Below are 18,188 nucleotides of genomic sequence, written 5' to 3' on the forward strand. Positions count from 1 at the left end.
GTTGTGGAAACCAGTGTAACAATGTCTGCTTGAAGAGGTTCTCTGCATTTCTAAATGTAAATTTTACAGAAGAGCAAACACTTTGTTTGAACTACATCATCTGTCAGATTGCCTAAGGCACTAAAGTTAGATCTCTAGTGCTTGCTGCATTTTGCTAGGGTATTTATTAATTTGTTCTGTTGATTTTTTGTGATGAAGTGACAAAAAAAGATGTAATCTACAATATCTGTTCTAATATTCTTTTATATTTGTAAATAAACATATTTAGAAAGACCTTTGAGCAGAATAGTAAATGTTTTTATGATATTGTTTGGTACAACTAGATATTATATATAATGTACATAGCAGCATATCACTTCATGCTCACCTGACATAAATTGCATCAGTTCTTAAGCAACACATAATCTTCATTGCTTTTAGTCTCTATTTAATTTTATTAAGATCATTTGTTTATTTAAAATTAATAACACTTGAAAATAATATCTCTTTTTAAAATCTTTAACTTACTATGTTAGAAAAAAATTTGGCTTAAATATTACTTGAGTCAGTTATCAAATCATTTAAACATTCAAGAATTTATCATTGAGAACATGCTTTAATGTACTTTAAATATAATATGCAAATCATTGTTCCAAAAAAAAATTCTCATCTTTCTCCCCAGAGTATTAGACCTCAGACATTGTAAGATATTAGTGTCTAATTATTCTTTACTGGAAGGGAAAATGAGTATTTCCAAATAGATACGTAGGTAGGTAGGTAGATAGATAGATATAGTATATGTATAATTCACAAATGAATACATATAGGTGTTTATATATATGCATATATATGAAGCAAGTAATTTTTAGTTTATTTAACTTAAAATCACTTATCGTACCCATTTTAATTTTGCATGTTAATCTTAAATGAGATAATGACGAGGAGAGAGAAAAAAACAAATATGAAGAGAAGATATATTAAAATGAATTTTCCTGCAATGTAGAATGTAGACAGTAGACTGTAAACTCATTGTGACAAAGAACAAAAGGGCCCCTATGGACAGCCTACACAGCAACACTGAGTGATAAGCATGTTATTTTACGAGGCTAGAAGTCTAGACCACTACCGATTTTAAAAGGAAATATGACAAAAAACATAAAGCTCAACAAGTAGCCACATAGTTTTATTTTACAGATATTATGTGTCATCAGTACAATTTTTAGCTATGAATTGGTCATTTAAACTGTTTTTATACTAGTATATCCTAATCAACATCAGAGGTATCATCTTCACAAATGGAGGAGCAAAATTTTTTAAATATATAAGTATATCTGTTTATCTTTCTTCACTTAGAACACTAGTTAGTGATTGATAGCGCTTCTAGGATGGCATTGTGAATCATAAATGGAATTAAATCATTTCCCTTCATCAAAACCCTTCATTTTCAGTTAAAATGTGTGATAAAGTGAAAGCATTGAACATTGATCAAGTCAAAACTGGTACCCTTGTTAAAGACAAGGTAAATACCCAGTTTCTGCCCACTCTAGCCATCCTCTCCCACCTATGGTTAGGGAGGACTGAGAAACACTTGTTAAGCTCACAGTCCAGAGGCACAGGCTCGCTAAAGACTGAGACCTAATGACAGGACTGTGGAACACGTCCCTTCGCCCACACCTGACCACCACATGACTAAAGGCCTATTTACAGCAGTTCCTTTTACCTAGTACATCATACCTGGCTACCAAATAAAAATAGCCATTGGAAAGTGGCTTAAGACAGTAATAACTGATCATTTTGTGTAAGCACCTATATATAGCATGTACTGTACACTAAGTTAAAAATATTTTTCTTTCAAGGTAACTGAACTGCACAACATCAAAAATATAACCAGGCTGCCTCGAGAGACAAAGAAGCATGCAGTGGCAATTATCTTTCATGATGAAACGTCAAAGACATTTGCCTGTGAGTCAGGTAAGCAATTATAGCCTTGTCTCCAGCTTGAAGATATGGAATTGCTTCTGAGACAATAGCCCAGATGGATTAAGATCTACCACTGAATAGGATGGCTTATTGTGATGAGAATGTGCTGTGGAAGGCTTTAGTAAGAAGCTCAGTGTATCTATTTCTACAGATGTTTGGGGTGCTTGTTTATTATGTGTCGGGCTTTTGCTCCCAGGTGGTCTGAGGACTCTTGAGGTTTCCTTTCAAGCTCGGAGAATTAAATAAACAAGGCCGGTGAGAAGCTGTTAGGGCAAGCGCGTGCTGTGTGTTCTGGTCCTTGCTGAGTGTGCAGCTGGAGGCAGTTGGTAGCACGATAACAGTGCTGCTGTGCAGGAGTGTGGCACGGCACAGCCACGGTCCCCAAACATTTCAAAACAGAACTTTGAGTGATTGGTTGCCTTCATGGATTCTCAGTATTACAATGAAATACCTTTCAGATTGAACTTCAGCATCCCAGTTCATAAAACACTCTGGCATTATTGAGTCACAAGGCAGGTTATTGTTGGAACTTGCAGTGTTTTTGATTTTGGAATCCCTGTGCTGTGTAATATATTAGTTGGCTTATTATAGTTTTTTAAAGATTTTGCTCAGGGAAATGGTGTATTCATTTTATAATGCATGGAAGCAAAAAGCACTAAGGGTTTGAAAGATGTGAATTTCACATAATAGATGAGTCTTTAGGAGAAGCTTTGTTGAGTAATTTTTAAAAGGGAGTGAAGTTTCTGTATTTATGGTTAAAGTTTATAGGTATATTTATTACCAGGTTATGTTATTCAAAAACATAAAGTCACTTTGCCTAAATAAATTGCTCATACCTCTTCACCTACACTTATCTTAGCTTTGCTCAATTGAATTAGAATGTATCAAAGTGTTCCTCTTTCCTTGAATGCCTTTATTCCTTTTATGTACCTTGCTTCACTAGTCACCTGACCTCATTCCATCATTAAAAATTGTCTTTTGGGGGCTTCCCTGGTGGCGCAGTGGTTGAGAGTCCGCCTGCCGATGCAGGGGACACGGGTTCGTGCCCCAGTCTGGGAGGATCCCACATGCCGCGGAGCGGCTGGGCCCGTGAGCCATGGCCGCTGAGCCTGCGCATCCTCAGCCTGTGCTCCGCAACGGGAGAGGCCACAGCAGTGAGAGGCCCGCGTACCGCAAAAAAAAAAAAAAACCCAAAAAATGTCTGTTTGGCGGTTGCATAGAAGTCTGTTAACTGGTAATATAAATCCCCATGTGGTAATAGAACCCATCCCAAACTTGCTGGTATCATATATTAATATTCAAAAGTATCTGTGCCTTCTTGTTCATTGTCTACAACTGCACAAGCTCACTTTTCTCTGAGCTCTTAAATAATGTTGCATATTAAAACTAACAACAACCAGAGGAGGACCTTCAAGATGGCAGAGGAGTAAGATGTGGAGATCATCTTCCTGCCCACAAATACATCAAAAATACGTCTACATGTGGAACAACTCCTACAGAAGACCTACTGAATGCCGGCAGAAGATCTTAGACTTCCCAAAAGCCGTGTGGCTGACAGGGTCTTGGTGCTCCGGCTGGGGGTCAGACCTGAGCCTCTGAGGTGTGAGAGTCGAGTTCAGGACATTGGACCACCAGAGACCTCCTGGCCCCATGTAATATCAAACAGCGAGAGCTCTCCCAGAGATCTCTGTCTCAATGCTAAGACCCAGCTCCACTCAATGACCAGCAAGCTACAGTGCTGGACACCCTATGCCAAACAACTAGCAAGACAGGAACACAACCCCACCCATTAGCAGAGAGACTGCCTAAAATCATAATAAGTTCACAGACACCCCAAAACACAGCACTGGACGTGGTCCTGCCCACCAGAAAGACAAGATCCAGCCTCATCTACCAGAACACAGGCACTAGTCCCCTCCACCAGGAAACTTACACAGCCCACTGAACCAACCTTACCCACGGAGGCAGACACAAAAAACAATGGTAACTACAAACCTGCAGCCTGTGAAAAGGAGACCCCAAACACAGTAAATTAAGCAAAATAAGAAGACAGAGAAACACAAAGCAGATGAAGGAGCAAGGTAAAAACCCACCAGACTAAACAAATGAAGAGGAAATAGGCAGTCTAGCTGAAAAAGAATTCAGAGTAATGATAGTAAAGATGATCCAAAATCTTAGAAATAGAATAGACAAAATGCAAGAACATTTAACAAGGACCTAAAAGAACTAAAGAGCAAACAAACAATGATGAACAACACAATAAATGAAATTTAAAATTCTCTAGAAGGAATCAATACCAGAATAACTGAGGCAGAAGAACAAATAAGTGACCTGGAAGATAAAATAGTGGAAATAATTACCACAGAGCAGAATAAAGAAAAATGAATGAAGAGAATTGAGGACAGTCTCAAGAGACCTCTGGAACAACATTAAACACAGCAACGTTCGAATTGTAGGGGTCCCAAAAGAAGAAGAGAAAAAGAAAGGGACTGAGAAACTATTTGAAGAGATTATAGTTGAAAACTTCCCTAACATGGGAAAGGAAATAGTCAAGTATAGGAGGCACAGAGAGTACCATACAGGATAAACCCAAAGAGAAGTACGCTAAGACATATATTAATCAAACTATCAAAAACTAAATACAAAGAAAAAATATTAAAGGCAGCAAGGGAAAAGCAACAAAGAGCATACAAGGGAATCCCCATATGTTAAAAGGTGATCTTTCAGCACAAACCCTGCAAGCCAGAAGAGAGTGGCAGTACATATTTAAAGTGATGAAAGGAGAAAACCTACAACCAAGATTACTCGACCTGGCAAGGATCTCATTCAGATTTGACAGAGAAATCAAAAGATTTACAGACAAGCAAAAGCTAAGAGAATTCAGCACCACCAAACCAGCTTTACAACAAATGCTAAAGGAACTTCTCTAAGCAGGAAACAGAAGTGAAGAGAAAGACCCACAAAAGTGACCCCAAATCAATTAAGAAAATGGTAATAGGAACATACATATCAATAATCACCTTGAATGTAAATGGATTAAGTGCTCCAACCAAAAGACATAGACTGGCTGAATGGATACAAAAACAAGACGTGTATATATGCTGTCTACAAGAGACCCACTTCTGACCTAGGGACACATACAGACTGAAAGTGAGGGGATGGAAAAAGATATTCCATGCAAATGGAAATCAAAAGAAAGCTGGAGTAGCAATTCTCATATCAGACAAAACAGACTTTAAATAAAAGACTCTTACAAGAGACAAAGAAGGACACTGCGTAATGATCAAAGGATCAAACTAAGAAGAATTTATAACAGTTGTAAATATTTATACACCCAACATAGCAGCACCTCAATACATAAGACAAATGCTAACAGCCATAAAAGGGGAAATCAACAGTAACACAATCATAGTAGGGGACTTTAACACCCGAGTTTCACCAATGCAGAGATCATCCAAAATGAAAAATAAGGAAACACAAGCTTTAAATGACACACACACACACATTAAACATGATGGACTTAATTGATATTCATAGGACATTCCATCCAAAAACAACAGAATACACTTTCTTCTCAAGTGCTTATGGAACATTCTCTGGGATAGATCATATCTTGGATCACAAATCGAGCCTTAGTAAATTTAAGAAAACTGAAATCTTATCAAGTATCTTTGCCAATCACAATGCTATGAGGCTACATATCAATTACAGGGAAAAAACTGTTAAAAATACAAACACATGGAGGCTAAACAATACACTACTAAATACCCAATAGATCACTGAAGAAATCAAGGAGGAAATAAAAAAAATACCTAGAAACAAATGACAGTGAAAACACGATGCCCCAAAACCTATGGGATGCAGCAAAAAGCAGTTCTAAGAGGGAAATTTATAGCAATACAATCCAACCTCAAGAAACAAGAAAAATCTCAAATGAACAGCCTAACCTCACACCTAAAGCAGTTAGAGAAAGAAGAACAAAAAGACCCCAAAGTTAACAGAAGGAAAGAAATCATAAAGATCAGATCACAAATAAATGAAAAAAAAAAATGAAGGAAACAATAGCAAAGATCAGTAAAAGTAAAAGCTGGTTCTTTGAGAAGATAAACAAAACTGACAAACCATTAGCCAGGCTCATCAAGAAGAAAACGGAGAGGGCTCAAATCAACAGAATTAGAAATGAAAAAGGAGAAGTAACAACTGACACTGCAGAAATACAAAGGATCATGAGAGAGTACTACAAGCAACTCTATGCCAATAAAATGGGCAACCTGGAAGAAATGGACAAATTCTTAGAAAAACACAACCCTCCAAGACTGAACTAGGAAGAAATAGAAAATATAAACAGATCAATCACAAGCACTGAAATTGAAACTGTGATTAAAAATCTTCCAACAACCAAAAGCCCAGGAACAGATGGCTTTCCAGGAGAATTCTATCAAACATTTAGAGAAGAGCTCACACCTACCCTATCAAAGTCTTCCAAAATATAGTAGAGGGATGAACACTCCCAAACTCATTCTGTGAGGCCACTATCACCCTGATATTGAAACCAGACAAATATGTCACACACACAAAAAAAAAACCTACAAGCCAATATCACTGATGAACATAGATGCAAAAATCCTGAACAAAATATTAGCAAACAGAATCCAACAGCACATTAAAAGGATCATACACCATGATCAAGTGGGCTTTGTCCCAGGAATGCCAGGATTCTTCAATATACGCAAATCAATCAATGTGATACACCATATTAACAAATTGAAGGATAAAAAACATCTGATAATTTCAGTAGATGCAGACAAAGCTTTTGACAAAATTCAACACTGATTTATGATAAAAACCCTCCAGAAAGTAGGCATAGAGGGAACTTATCTCAACATAATAAGGGCGATATATGACAAACCCATAGCCAACATCGTTCTCAGTGGTGAAAAACTGAAAGCATTTCGACTAATATCAGGAACAAGACAAGGTTTCCCACTCTCACCGCTATTATTCAACATAGTTTTGGAAGTTTTAGCAACAGCAATCAAATAAGGAAAAGAAATAAAAGGAATCCAAATTGGTAAAGAAGTAAAACTGTCACTGTTTGCAGATGACATGATATTATACATTAGAGAATCCTAAAGATGCTACCAGAAAACTACTAGAGCTAATCAATGAATTTGGTAAAGTAGCAGGATACAAAATTAATGAACAGAAATCTCTTGCATTCCTATACACTAATGATGAAAAATCTGAAAGACAAATTAAGGAAACACTCGCATTCACCATTGCAACAAAAAGAATAAAATACCTAGGAATAGACCTACCTAAGGAGAGAAAAGAACTGTATGTAGAAAACTATAAGAAACTGATAAAAGAAATTAAAGATTATACAAACAGATGGAGAGATATACCATGTTCTTAGATTCAAAGAATCAACATTGTGAAAATGACTATACTACCCAAAGCAATCTACACATTGAACACAATCCCTATCAAATTACCAATGGCATTTTTCACAGAATGAGAACTAAAAATGTCACAGTTTGTATGGAAACACAAAAGACCCCCAATAGCCAAAGCAATCTTGAGAAAGAAAAACGGAGCTGGAGGAATCAGACTCCAAGACTTCAGACTATACTACAAAGCTACAGTAATCAAGATAGTATGATACTGGCACAAAAACAGAACTATAGATCAATAGAACAGGATAGAAAGTCCAGAGATAAATCCAAGCACCTATGGTCACCTTATTTTTGATAAGGGAGGCAAGAATATACAATGGAGAAAAGACAGCCTCTTCAATAAGTGGTGCTGGGAAAACTGGACAGCTACATGTAAAAGAATGAAATTAGAACACTTCCTAATACCGTACCCAAAAATAAACTCAAAATGGTTGAAAGACCTTAATGTAAGGCCAGACACTATAAAACTCTTAGAGGAAAACATAGGAAGAACCATCTGTTACATAAATCACAGTAAGATCCTTTTCGATCCACCTCCTAGAGAAATGGAAATAAAAAGAAAAATAAACAAATGGGACCTAATGAAGCTTAAAAGCTTTTGCACAGGAAAGGAAACCATAAACAAGATGAAAAGACACCCTCAGAGTGGGAGAAAATATTTGTAAATGAAGCCACTGTCAAGGATTAATCTCCAAAATATGCAAGCAGCTCATGCAGCTCAATATCAGAAAAACAAATAACCCAATCCAAAAAGGGCAGAAGACCTAAACAGACATTTCTGCAGAAAAGGTATACAGATTGCCAACGAACACGTGAAAGAATGCTCAACATCATTAATCATTAGAGAAATGCAAATCAGAACTATAATGAGGCATCATCTCACACCGGTTAGAATGGCCATCATCAAAAAATCTACAAATAATTAATGCTGGAGAGGGTGTGGAGAAAAGGGAACCCTCTTGCACTGTTGGTGGGAAAGTAAATTGATGCAGCCACTATGGAGAACAGTAAGAAGGTTCCTTAAAAACTAAAAGTAGAACTACCATACAACCCAGCAATCCCACTACTGGGCATATACCCTAAGAAAACCATAATTCAAAAGGAGTCACGTATCACAAAGTTGTTTACAGCACTATTTACAATAGCCAGGACATGGAAGCAACATAAGTGTCCATCGACAGATGAATGGATAAAGAAGATGTGGCACATACATACAATGGAATATTACTCAGCCATAAAAAGAAATGAAATTGAGTTATTTGTAGTGAGGTGGATGGACCTATAGTCTGTCATACAGACTGAAGTAAGTCAGAAAGAGAAAAATACCGTATGCTAACACATATATATGGAATCTAAAAAAAAAATAATGGTTCTGAAGAACCTATGGGCAGGACAGGAATAAAAACGCAGATGTGGTGAATGAACTTGAGGACATGGGGAGGGGGAAGTGTAAGCTGAGACCAAGTCAGAGAGTGACATTGACATATATACACTACCAAATAAAATAGATGGTGGGAAGCACCCACGTAGCACAGGGAGATCAGCTCAGTGCTTTGTGACCACCTAGAGGGGTGGGATAGGGAGGGTGGGAGAGAGACGCAAGAGGGAGGGGATATGGAGATATTTGTATACATATGGCTGATTCACTTTGTTATACAGCAGAAACTAATACAACATTTTTAAGCAATTATACTCCAATAAAGATGTTAAAAAAAAAGAAAAAAAAAAACCTAACAACAACCAGAAAATTGGTTTTCCAAAACAGATAAAAGAGCATTTTCTTTATTGTTTGTATGTTTCAATTTTCACTGTTGTTTTACAATTTTTATTTGTACTGAATTGTGTTGTGGGTACATAGGCAGTACCAGAGCACCTTATTTCGGATAAGAATGATATTGAATTATGTTTCTACATAATTCTGAAATTTAGACTCACAGTTGTAACCCACAGGTCTGAAATTGGAAGCTTTTGTTTTCTTTTTTGGCAGTGGTGGTAGTTTCATGGTTCATGTAAGATTTTTGAGAAATGAAAGGCTCTTCTTTAAAAGAAAATGGCCTTAAATTTCAATAGAAGAATATCCTGACAGTGAGACTGAGGCAAGATCTAAGTGTAAAAATGAAGAAGGCTTTTTTTTGCATTTCTTGCAAAGAGTTTTCAACTAGTTTAAATTATGATTAATTTGAAAGTATTATTTATTTTTAAACCATTTTTTTATGTGTAGATGTAACAGTCTGCTTTTAGATGGTAGTGTTTAAGAAGCCATGGCACAATTTTTTTAAATTGTCTTAGCTTCGTGGCATGCCAATGAGAAAAAAGGAAGTACTTAAAAACAAGGAATTTGAGTACTTTTTCTTGCAAATTATGTTTTTCAGATAGATATTAAGATGGAGTAGTCTATATTTTTTAATAAAATGACAAAATTACATGGAAAACAGACTCAAACTGAAAAGCAGTCAGATGTCAAAACTAAAATAACAAGATTAAAGCCACGATTAAAAGGATCTCTCACATTTACTTCTAATGAAAATGAAGATTAAAATGTACTGTCATAATGGCTATTAGAATGTGAATTGTTTCAATTATTTTTTTCAAGAAAACTGACAACTGCCATTATAAACATGCATATCCTTGACTCAGTGAACCTGTTTGGGAACATATCCTGCATATTATACATTATGTGTAATGACAAGAAAATTGGAAACAAGTGAATGCCTATGAGGAAAATCATTGAATAAATTATGGTATATCCTTATCATGAAATATTATGCAATCAATAGGAAGAATTCTAATTAATCCAATTAACCTGAAGACATTTCTAAGAAGTGTAGTTCTTCAAGCAAAACAACCAGCAGAGAAGTATGTAGTGAATAATCCCATTTTGTAAAAGAAAAATTGCAAGAGTGTATGTTTTAACAGGCATTACCTGGGGCGAGGAGGAGATGATAACAAGGTAGATAGAAAGGAAGTTGGGTAAAAAAAAGGCAAGCAAAAAGGAAAAGTAAGAAAATAAAATGAACAGAAGAAAATACCCAGTATATATAGAATATCCCATTTATATGAAATTATGCCTATATGAATGTATCCAAGTTTTTAAAAAGTTAATCATCACGGAATTGCAAATTAAACCATAATGAGGTATCACTGTGCACCTATCTGAATGGCTGAAATTAAAAAAATAGTAATAGTGATAACACAAAATGCTTGAGAGGTTGCAGGGAAACTGGATCACTCATACGTTGCTGGTGGGAATGTAAAGTGGTCTAGCCACTGTGGAAAGTGGGTGGCAGCTTCTTATAAAATTAAATATGTAATTATTACACAATCCAGCAATTGCACTCTTGGACATTTATCTCAGGGAAAAAAAAAGTAAACTTATGTTCACACACACATATACACCTGTACAAAAATGTTCATAATAGCTTTATTCATAATAGTCAAAAACTAAAAAGAGCCCAGAGGTCCTTCAACAAACTGTGGTATACTCATACCGTGAACTACTCCTCAGCAGTAGAAAGGAACAAATGTTTGATATATGCAGCAGCCTGGGTGAATCTCAAGTGAATTAGGCCCAGTGGAAAAAAGCCAATCCCAAAAGATTCTATACTTTGTGATTTCATTTATACAACATTTGTGAAATGACACATTTTACAAACGGAGGACAGTTTAGTTGCCAGAGGTTAGGGTAGGGGTTTAGGGGTGTGGAGACAGGGAGTGTATGGTCATAAAAGGGTAACACAAACTTGTATTGGACCTGAACAGTTATCTTGATTGTGGTGGTGCACATACAAATCCACAAGGTGATAAATTGTGTAGAATTTAACACACACACAAATAAGTATAAGTAAAACTGAGGAAATCTGAATAAAATCAGTGGACTTCCAATGTCAGTATCCTGGTTGTGATGTTGTACTATAATTTTGCAAAATATTAACATTGGGGTCAGAGAGAAGAACGTGGTCAAAATATACACAGGATCTCTCTGTAGTGTTTCTTATTATTACAAGTGAATCTACAATTGCCTCAGTAAAACTTGCAATAAAATACTAACTCTATATCAGTTATCTGTAAGGTCAACTATGATGTATTTTTAAGTTAAAAGACAGATCAGAGAAAGAATTTCAGAAATAAAAAGTGGTATAGTCTAACATGCTAAAAAGAAACTGACAGCAATAACAACAAACAACAAAACTAATCCTAAATGTGTACCTATGCACCTTGTGTATGATTCATGAGTACAAAGACACGTGTGCACGCGTACATACGTGTGTGTCTTGCTCCTTCTAATGTGTAGACCTTGTATGAGCTCCCCCAGCCTAGTATGCCCCCTGCACACTTCAACCAACCATCTCTACATTTCCTTCCATCCTCAGTGTAGGATCTCATGCTTCCGGCCCCTCATCTTAGTACCTCTGCTCTATTCCCCCATAGCACTGGAACTTGGACTTCATGTACCTTGTTCAAAACCTCTCTGCTCTGTAGGATTTTAAGCTCAATGAAGACATAACCCTGGTGTCTTTCTCCTCCTGGAATTACCAGCACCACAGTGCTAATAAAAATTTGTTGAATTAATGAATGAGTAAAGTTTATACTTAAGTTTTGTTATAATGATATGTTTATCATCTTCCTTTTTCAAAGAGATCATTGTTTTTCAAAACAAGTTTGGGAGACTAATTTGACTGCCCCATAGGAAAAATTATTTAAATTGCCAAATAACAGATTGCTCTGTGTTGTGATGGGGAGTGGGGGGTGGTGATCAGTGTGCTGTGTGTGCAAATCACCATGGCCCACCAGGTCTGCTGTAACAACTATGAATAAAACATTCTTGAATACAAATCAACATTTCTGCATTCTGCCATTCCTTGAAAAGAGAGCCCATGTTCATTCTTTGTTTTTTTTTTTTTTTGGAGTATGTTCAATGCCTAGTGAATAAAGGAACAGATGGCTTAGATGTTGGAAACCCAGAGGTTGGGTAATAGATTCGGTTACCTTCATTAAGGAAAAGAGAAAAGGAAAGGAAGAGCTCAGCTATGTCTATCTTTTGTCAGTATATGAAATCTGAAAAGATCTCCAAATAATACAGGGCAAGTAATATTTAAAGTCTGAACAACCTGGTTAATTTCCTAAATAATTATTTGAAACATTGAATTTATTCTGTAATATAATGAACTTATTTCTATAGTTTTTCCCATTTGAAATGTGTAACGGAATATTCATGAATAAATTGCCCAACATTAAAAATGAAAACTATTTGGGCAAAAGCCAAATCCCAATATATCCATAAACTTATTAAATTTTTAAAAAGTTTTGCATAAGTGTTACTTTGTACCTGAAATCCCTGGATATCAGTTAATCACGTTTCAGTTTATTCACATTGTATTTCCCAAATCCTATATCTTTGTGGGTTTTGTTGTTGTTTTTTTTTTTAGAAAATTCATGTAATATCTGAAACAATTATATTAACATATTTCCATACAAATACCCAAAGAAAGTTTAGTATTAGTTGTTTTGTTTGTTTGTTTCTTTTTTATACTGCAGGTTCTTAATCATCAATTTTATACACATCAGTGTATACATGTCAATCCCAATCGCCCAGTTCAGCACACCATCACCCCCACTCCACCACGGTTTTCCCCCCTTGGTGCCCATACATTTGTTCTCTACATCTGTGTCTCAACTTCTGCCCTGAAAACCAGTTCATCTGTACTATTTTTCTAGGTTCCACATACATGTGTTAATATACGATATTTGTTTTTCTCTTTCTGACTTACTTCACTCTGTATGACAGTCTCTAGATCCATCCACTTCTCAACAAATGACTCAATTTCATTCCTTTTTATGACTGAGTAATATTCCATTGTATATATGTACTACAACTTCTTTATCCATTCGTCTGTCAGTGGACATTTAGGTTGCTTCCATGACCTGGCTATTGTAAACAGTGCTGCAATGAACATTGGGGAGCATGTGTCTTTTTGAGTTATGGTTTTCTCTGGGTATATGCCCAGTAGTGGGATTGCTGGATCATATGGTAATTCTATTTTTAGTTTTTTAAGGAACCTCCATACTGTTCTCCATAGTGGCTGTATCAATTTACATTCCCACGAACAGTGCAAGAGGGTTCCCTTTTCTCCAGCATTTGTTGTTTGTAGATTTTCTGATGATGCCCATTCTAACTGGTCTAACTGGTGAGGTGGTACCTCATTGCAGTTTTGATTTGCATTTCTCTAATAATTAGTGATGTTGAGCAACTTTTTCTGTGCTTCTTGGCAATCTATATATCTTCTTTAGAGAAATGTCTATTTAGGTCTTCTGCTCATTTTTGCATTGGGTTGTTTGTTTTTTTAATATTGAGCTGCATGAGCTGTTTATATATTTTAGAGATTAATCCTTTGTATGTTGATTCATTTGCAAATATTTTCTCCCATTCTGAGGGTTGTCTTTCCGTCTTGTTTATGGTTTCCTTTGCTGTGCAAAAACTATGAAGTTTCATTATGTCCCATTTGTTTATTTTTGTTTTTATTTCCATTACTCTAGGAGGTGGATCAAAAAAGATTTTGCTGTGATTTATGTCAAAGAGTGATCTTCCTATGTTTTCCTCTAAGAGTTTTATAGTGTCCAGTCTTACATTTAGGTCTCAAATCCATTTTGAGTTTATTTTTGTGTATGGTGTTAGGGAGTGTTCTAATTTCATTCTTTTACATGTAGCTGTCCAGTTTTCCCAGCACCAGTTCTTGAAGAGACTGTCTTTTCTCCATTGTATATCCTTGCCTCCTTTGTCATAGATTAGTTGACCATAGGTGCGTGGGTTTATCTCTGGGCTTTCTATCTTGTTCCATTGATCTGTGTTTCTGTTTTGTACCAGTACCATATTGTCTTGATTACTGTAGCTTTGTAATATAATCTGAAGTCAGGGAGTCTGATTCCTCCAGCTCCACTTTTTTCCCTCAAGACTGCTTTGGCTATTCGCGGTCTTTTGTGTACCATACAAATTTTTAGATGATTTGTTATAGTTCTGGAAAAAAATGCCATTGATAATTTGATAGGGATTGCATCAAATCTGTAGATTGCTTTGGGTAGTACAGTCATTTTCACAATATTGATTTTTCCAATCCAAGAACATGGTATACCTCTACATCTGTTGGCATCATCTTTAATTTATTTCATCAGTGTCTTATAGTTTTCTGCATACAGGTCTTTTGTTTCCCTAGGTAGGTTTATTCCTAGGTATTTTATTCTTTTTCTTGCAATGGTAAATGGGAGTGTTTCCATAATTTCTCTTTCAGATTTTTCATCATTAGTGTATAGGAATGCAAGAGATTTCTGTGCATTAATTTTGTATCCTGCAACTTTACCAAATTCATTGATTAGCTCTAGTAGTTTTCTGGTGGCATTTTTAGGATTCTCTACGTATAGTATCATGTCATCTGCAAACAGTGACAGTTTTACTTCTTCTTTTCCAATTTGTATCCCTTTTACTTCTTTTTCTTCTCTGATTGCCATGGCTAGGACTTACATAACTATGTTGAATAATAGTGGTGATAGTGGACATCCTTGTCTCGTTCCTGATCTTAGAGGAAATGGTTTCAGTTTTTCACCATTGAGAATGATGTTCGCTTTGGGTTTGTCATATATGGCCATAATTATGTTGAAGTAGGTTCCCTCTATGCCCACTTTCTAGAGAGTTTTTATCATAAATGGGTGTTGACTTTTTTTTTTCTTTTTCTTCAGTACGCGGGCCGCTCACTGTTGAGGCCTCTCCCATTGCGGAGCACAGGCTCCGGACATGCAGGCTCAGCGGCCATGGCTCACGGACCCAGCTGCTCCGTGGCATGTGGGATCTTCCCGGACTCGGGCACGAACCCGTGTCCCCTATATCGGCAGGTGGACTCTCAACCACTGCGCCACCAGGGAAGCCCGGGTGTTGACTTTTGTGAAAAGCTTTTTCTGCATCTATTGAGATGATCATATGGTTTTTCTTCTTCAATTTGTTAATATGGTGTATCACATTGATTGATTTGTGTATACTGAAGAATCCTTGCATCCCTGGGATAAATCCCACTTGATCATGGTGTATGATCCTTTTAATGTGTTTTTTGATTCTGTTTCCTAGTATTTTTTGAGGATTTTTGCATCGATATTCATCAGTGATATTGGTCTGCAATTTTCTTTTTTTGTAGTACCTTAGTCTGGTTTTGGTATCAGGGTGATGGTGGCCTCATAGAATGAAGTTGGGAGTGTTCCTTCCTCTGCAATTTTTTGGAAGAGTTTGAGAAGGCTGGGTGTTAGCTCTTCTCTAATTGTTTGATAGAATTCACCTGTCAAGCCATTTGGTCCTGGACTTTTGTTTGTTGGAAGATTTTTAATCACAGTTTTAATTTCATTACTTGTGATTGGTCTGTTCATATTTTCTGTTTCTTCCTGGTTCAGTCTTGGAATGTTATACCTTTCTAAGAATTTGTCCATTTCTTCCAGGTTGTCCATTTTATTGGCATAGAGTTGCTTGTAGTAGTCTCTTAGGATGCTTTGTATTTCTGCGGTGTCTGTTGTAACTTCTCCTTTTTCATTTCTTTTTTTTTTTTTTTTTTTTTTTTTTGTGGTATGCGGGCCTCTTACTGTTGTGGCCTCTCCCGTTGCGGAGCACAGGCTCCGGACATGCAGGCTCAGTGGCCATGGCTCACGGGCCCAGCTGCTCCGTGGCATGTGGGATCTTCCCGAACCGAGGCACGAACCTGTGTCCCTTGCATCGGCAGGCGGACTCTCAACTACTGCGCCACCAGGGAAGCCGTCTCCTTTTTTATTTCTAATTTTATTGATTTGAGTCCTCTCACTCCTTTTCTTGATCCGCCTCACAGCAGATGATATTGGTTTGATAATGGTTTATCAATTTTATCTTCTCAAAGAACCAGCTTTGAGTTTTCTTGATCTTTGCTATTGTTTTCTTTGTTTCTATTTCATTTATTTCTGTTCTCATCTTTATGTGTTCTTTCCTTCTGCTACCTTTGGGTTTTGTTTGTTCTTCTTTCTCTAGTTCCTTTAGGTGTAAGGTTAGGTTGTTTACTTGAGATTTTTTCTTGTTTCTTGAGTTGCGATTGTATAACTGTAAACTTCCCTCTTAGAATTGCTTTTGCTGCATCCCATAGGTTTTGGATCATCATGTTTTCATTGTAATTTGTCTCTAGGTATTTTTTGATTTCCTCTTTGATTTCTTCACTGATCTCTTGGTTATTTAGTAATGTATTGTTTAGCCTCCATGTATTTGTGTATTTTTACATTTTTTCCCCTGTAATTCATTTCTAATCTCATAGCGTTGTGGCCAGAAAAGATAGTTGATATGATTTCAGTTTTCTTAAATTTACTGAGGCTTGATTTGTGACCCAAGATGTGATCTATCCTGTAGAATGCTCCATGCACACTTGAGAAGAAAGTGTAATCTGCTGTTTTTGGATGGAATGTCCTATAAATATCAATTAAATCTATCTGGTCTATTGTGTCATTTAAAGCTTGTGTTTCCTTATTAATTTTCTGTTTGGATGATCTGTCCATTGGTGTAAGTGAGGTGTTAAAGTCCCCCACTATTACTGTGTTACTGTTGATTTCCTCTTTTATAGCTGTTAGCAGTTGCCTTATGTACTGAGGTGCTCCTATGTTGGGTGCATATATATTTATAATTGTTATATCTTCTTCTTGGTTTGATCCATTGATCATTATGTAGTGTCCTTCCTTGTCTCTTGTAACATTCTTTATTTTAAAGTCTATTTTATCTGATATGAGCATAGCTACTCCAGCTTTCTTTTGATTTCCATTTGCATGGAATATCTTTTTCCATCCCCTCACTTTCAGTCTGTATGTGTCTCTAGGTCTGAAGTGGGTCTCTTGTAGACAGCATATATATGGGTCTTGTTTTTGTATCCATTCAGCAAGCCTGTGTCTTTTGGTTGGAGCATTTAATCCATTCATGTTTAAGGTAATTATTGATGTGTATGTTCCTATGACGATTTTCTTAATTGTTTTGGGTTTGTTTTTGTAGATCCTTTTCTTTCTTGTGTTTCCCACTTAGAGAAGTTCCTTTAGCATTTGTTGTAGAGCTGGTTTGGTGCTGCTGAATTCTCTTAGCCTTTGCTTGTCTGTAATGCTTTTGATTTCTCCGTTGAATCTGAATGAGATCCTTGCCGGGTAGAGTAATCTTGGTTGTAGGTTCTTCTCTTTCATCACTTTAAGTATATCATGCCACTCCCTTCTGGCTTGTAGAGTTTCTGCTGAGAAATAAGCTGTTAACCTTATGGAAGTTCCCTTGTATGTTATTTTTCGTTTTTCCCTTGCTGTATGGGACTCGCTGCGCTTCCTGGACTTGGGTGACTTCCCTATGCTAGGGACATTTTTGACTATAATCTCTTCAAATATTTTCTCTGGTCCTTTCTCTCTCTCTTCTCCTTCTGGGATCCCTATAATGAGAATGTTGTTGCATTTAATGTTGTCTCAGAGGTCTCTTAGGCTGTCTTCATTTCTTTTCATTCTTTTTTCTTTATTCTGTTCCACAGCAGTGAATTCCACCATTCTGTCTTCCAGGTCACTTATCCGTTCTGCTGCCTCAGTTATTCTGCTATTGATTCCTTCTAGTGTAGTTTTCATTTCAGTTATTGTATTGTTCATCTCTGTTTGTTTGTTCTTTAATTCTTCTAGGTCTTTGTTAAACATTTCTTTCATCTTCTTGATCTTTGCCTCCATTCTCTTTCCGAGGTCTTGGATCATCTTCACTATCATTATTTTGAATTC

General features: G+C 36.5%; 1 protein-coding gene across 1 annotated transcript in view; it reads left to right on the forward strand.

Moving 5' to 3' along the window:
* The window catches only part of DOK6 (docking protein 6), a gene marked incomplete at its 5' end in the record, with an annotated part of 261,119 nt that overhangs the window by 27,210 nt on the left and 215,721 nt on the right, over window positions 1-18,188 (forward strand). The window contains 1 exon segment of the mRNA XM_089894264.1: window positions 1,836-1,950. Coding sequence (XP_089750390.1) covers window positions 1,836-1,950 — 115 coding nt within the window.

Source organism: Delphinapterus leucas, chromosome 14, assembly GCF_059928025.1.
Source record: "Delphinapterus leucas isolate spDelLeu-1000000601 "Yukka" chromosome 14, BTC_Dleu_Yukka2, whole genome shotgun sequence".
NCBI classification, from domain to species: Eukaryota; Metazoa; Chordata; class Mammalia; order Artiodactyla; family Monodontidae; genus Delphinapterus; species Delphinapterus leucas.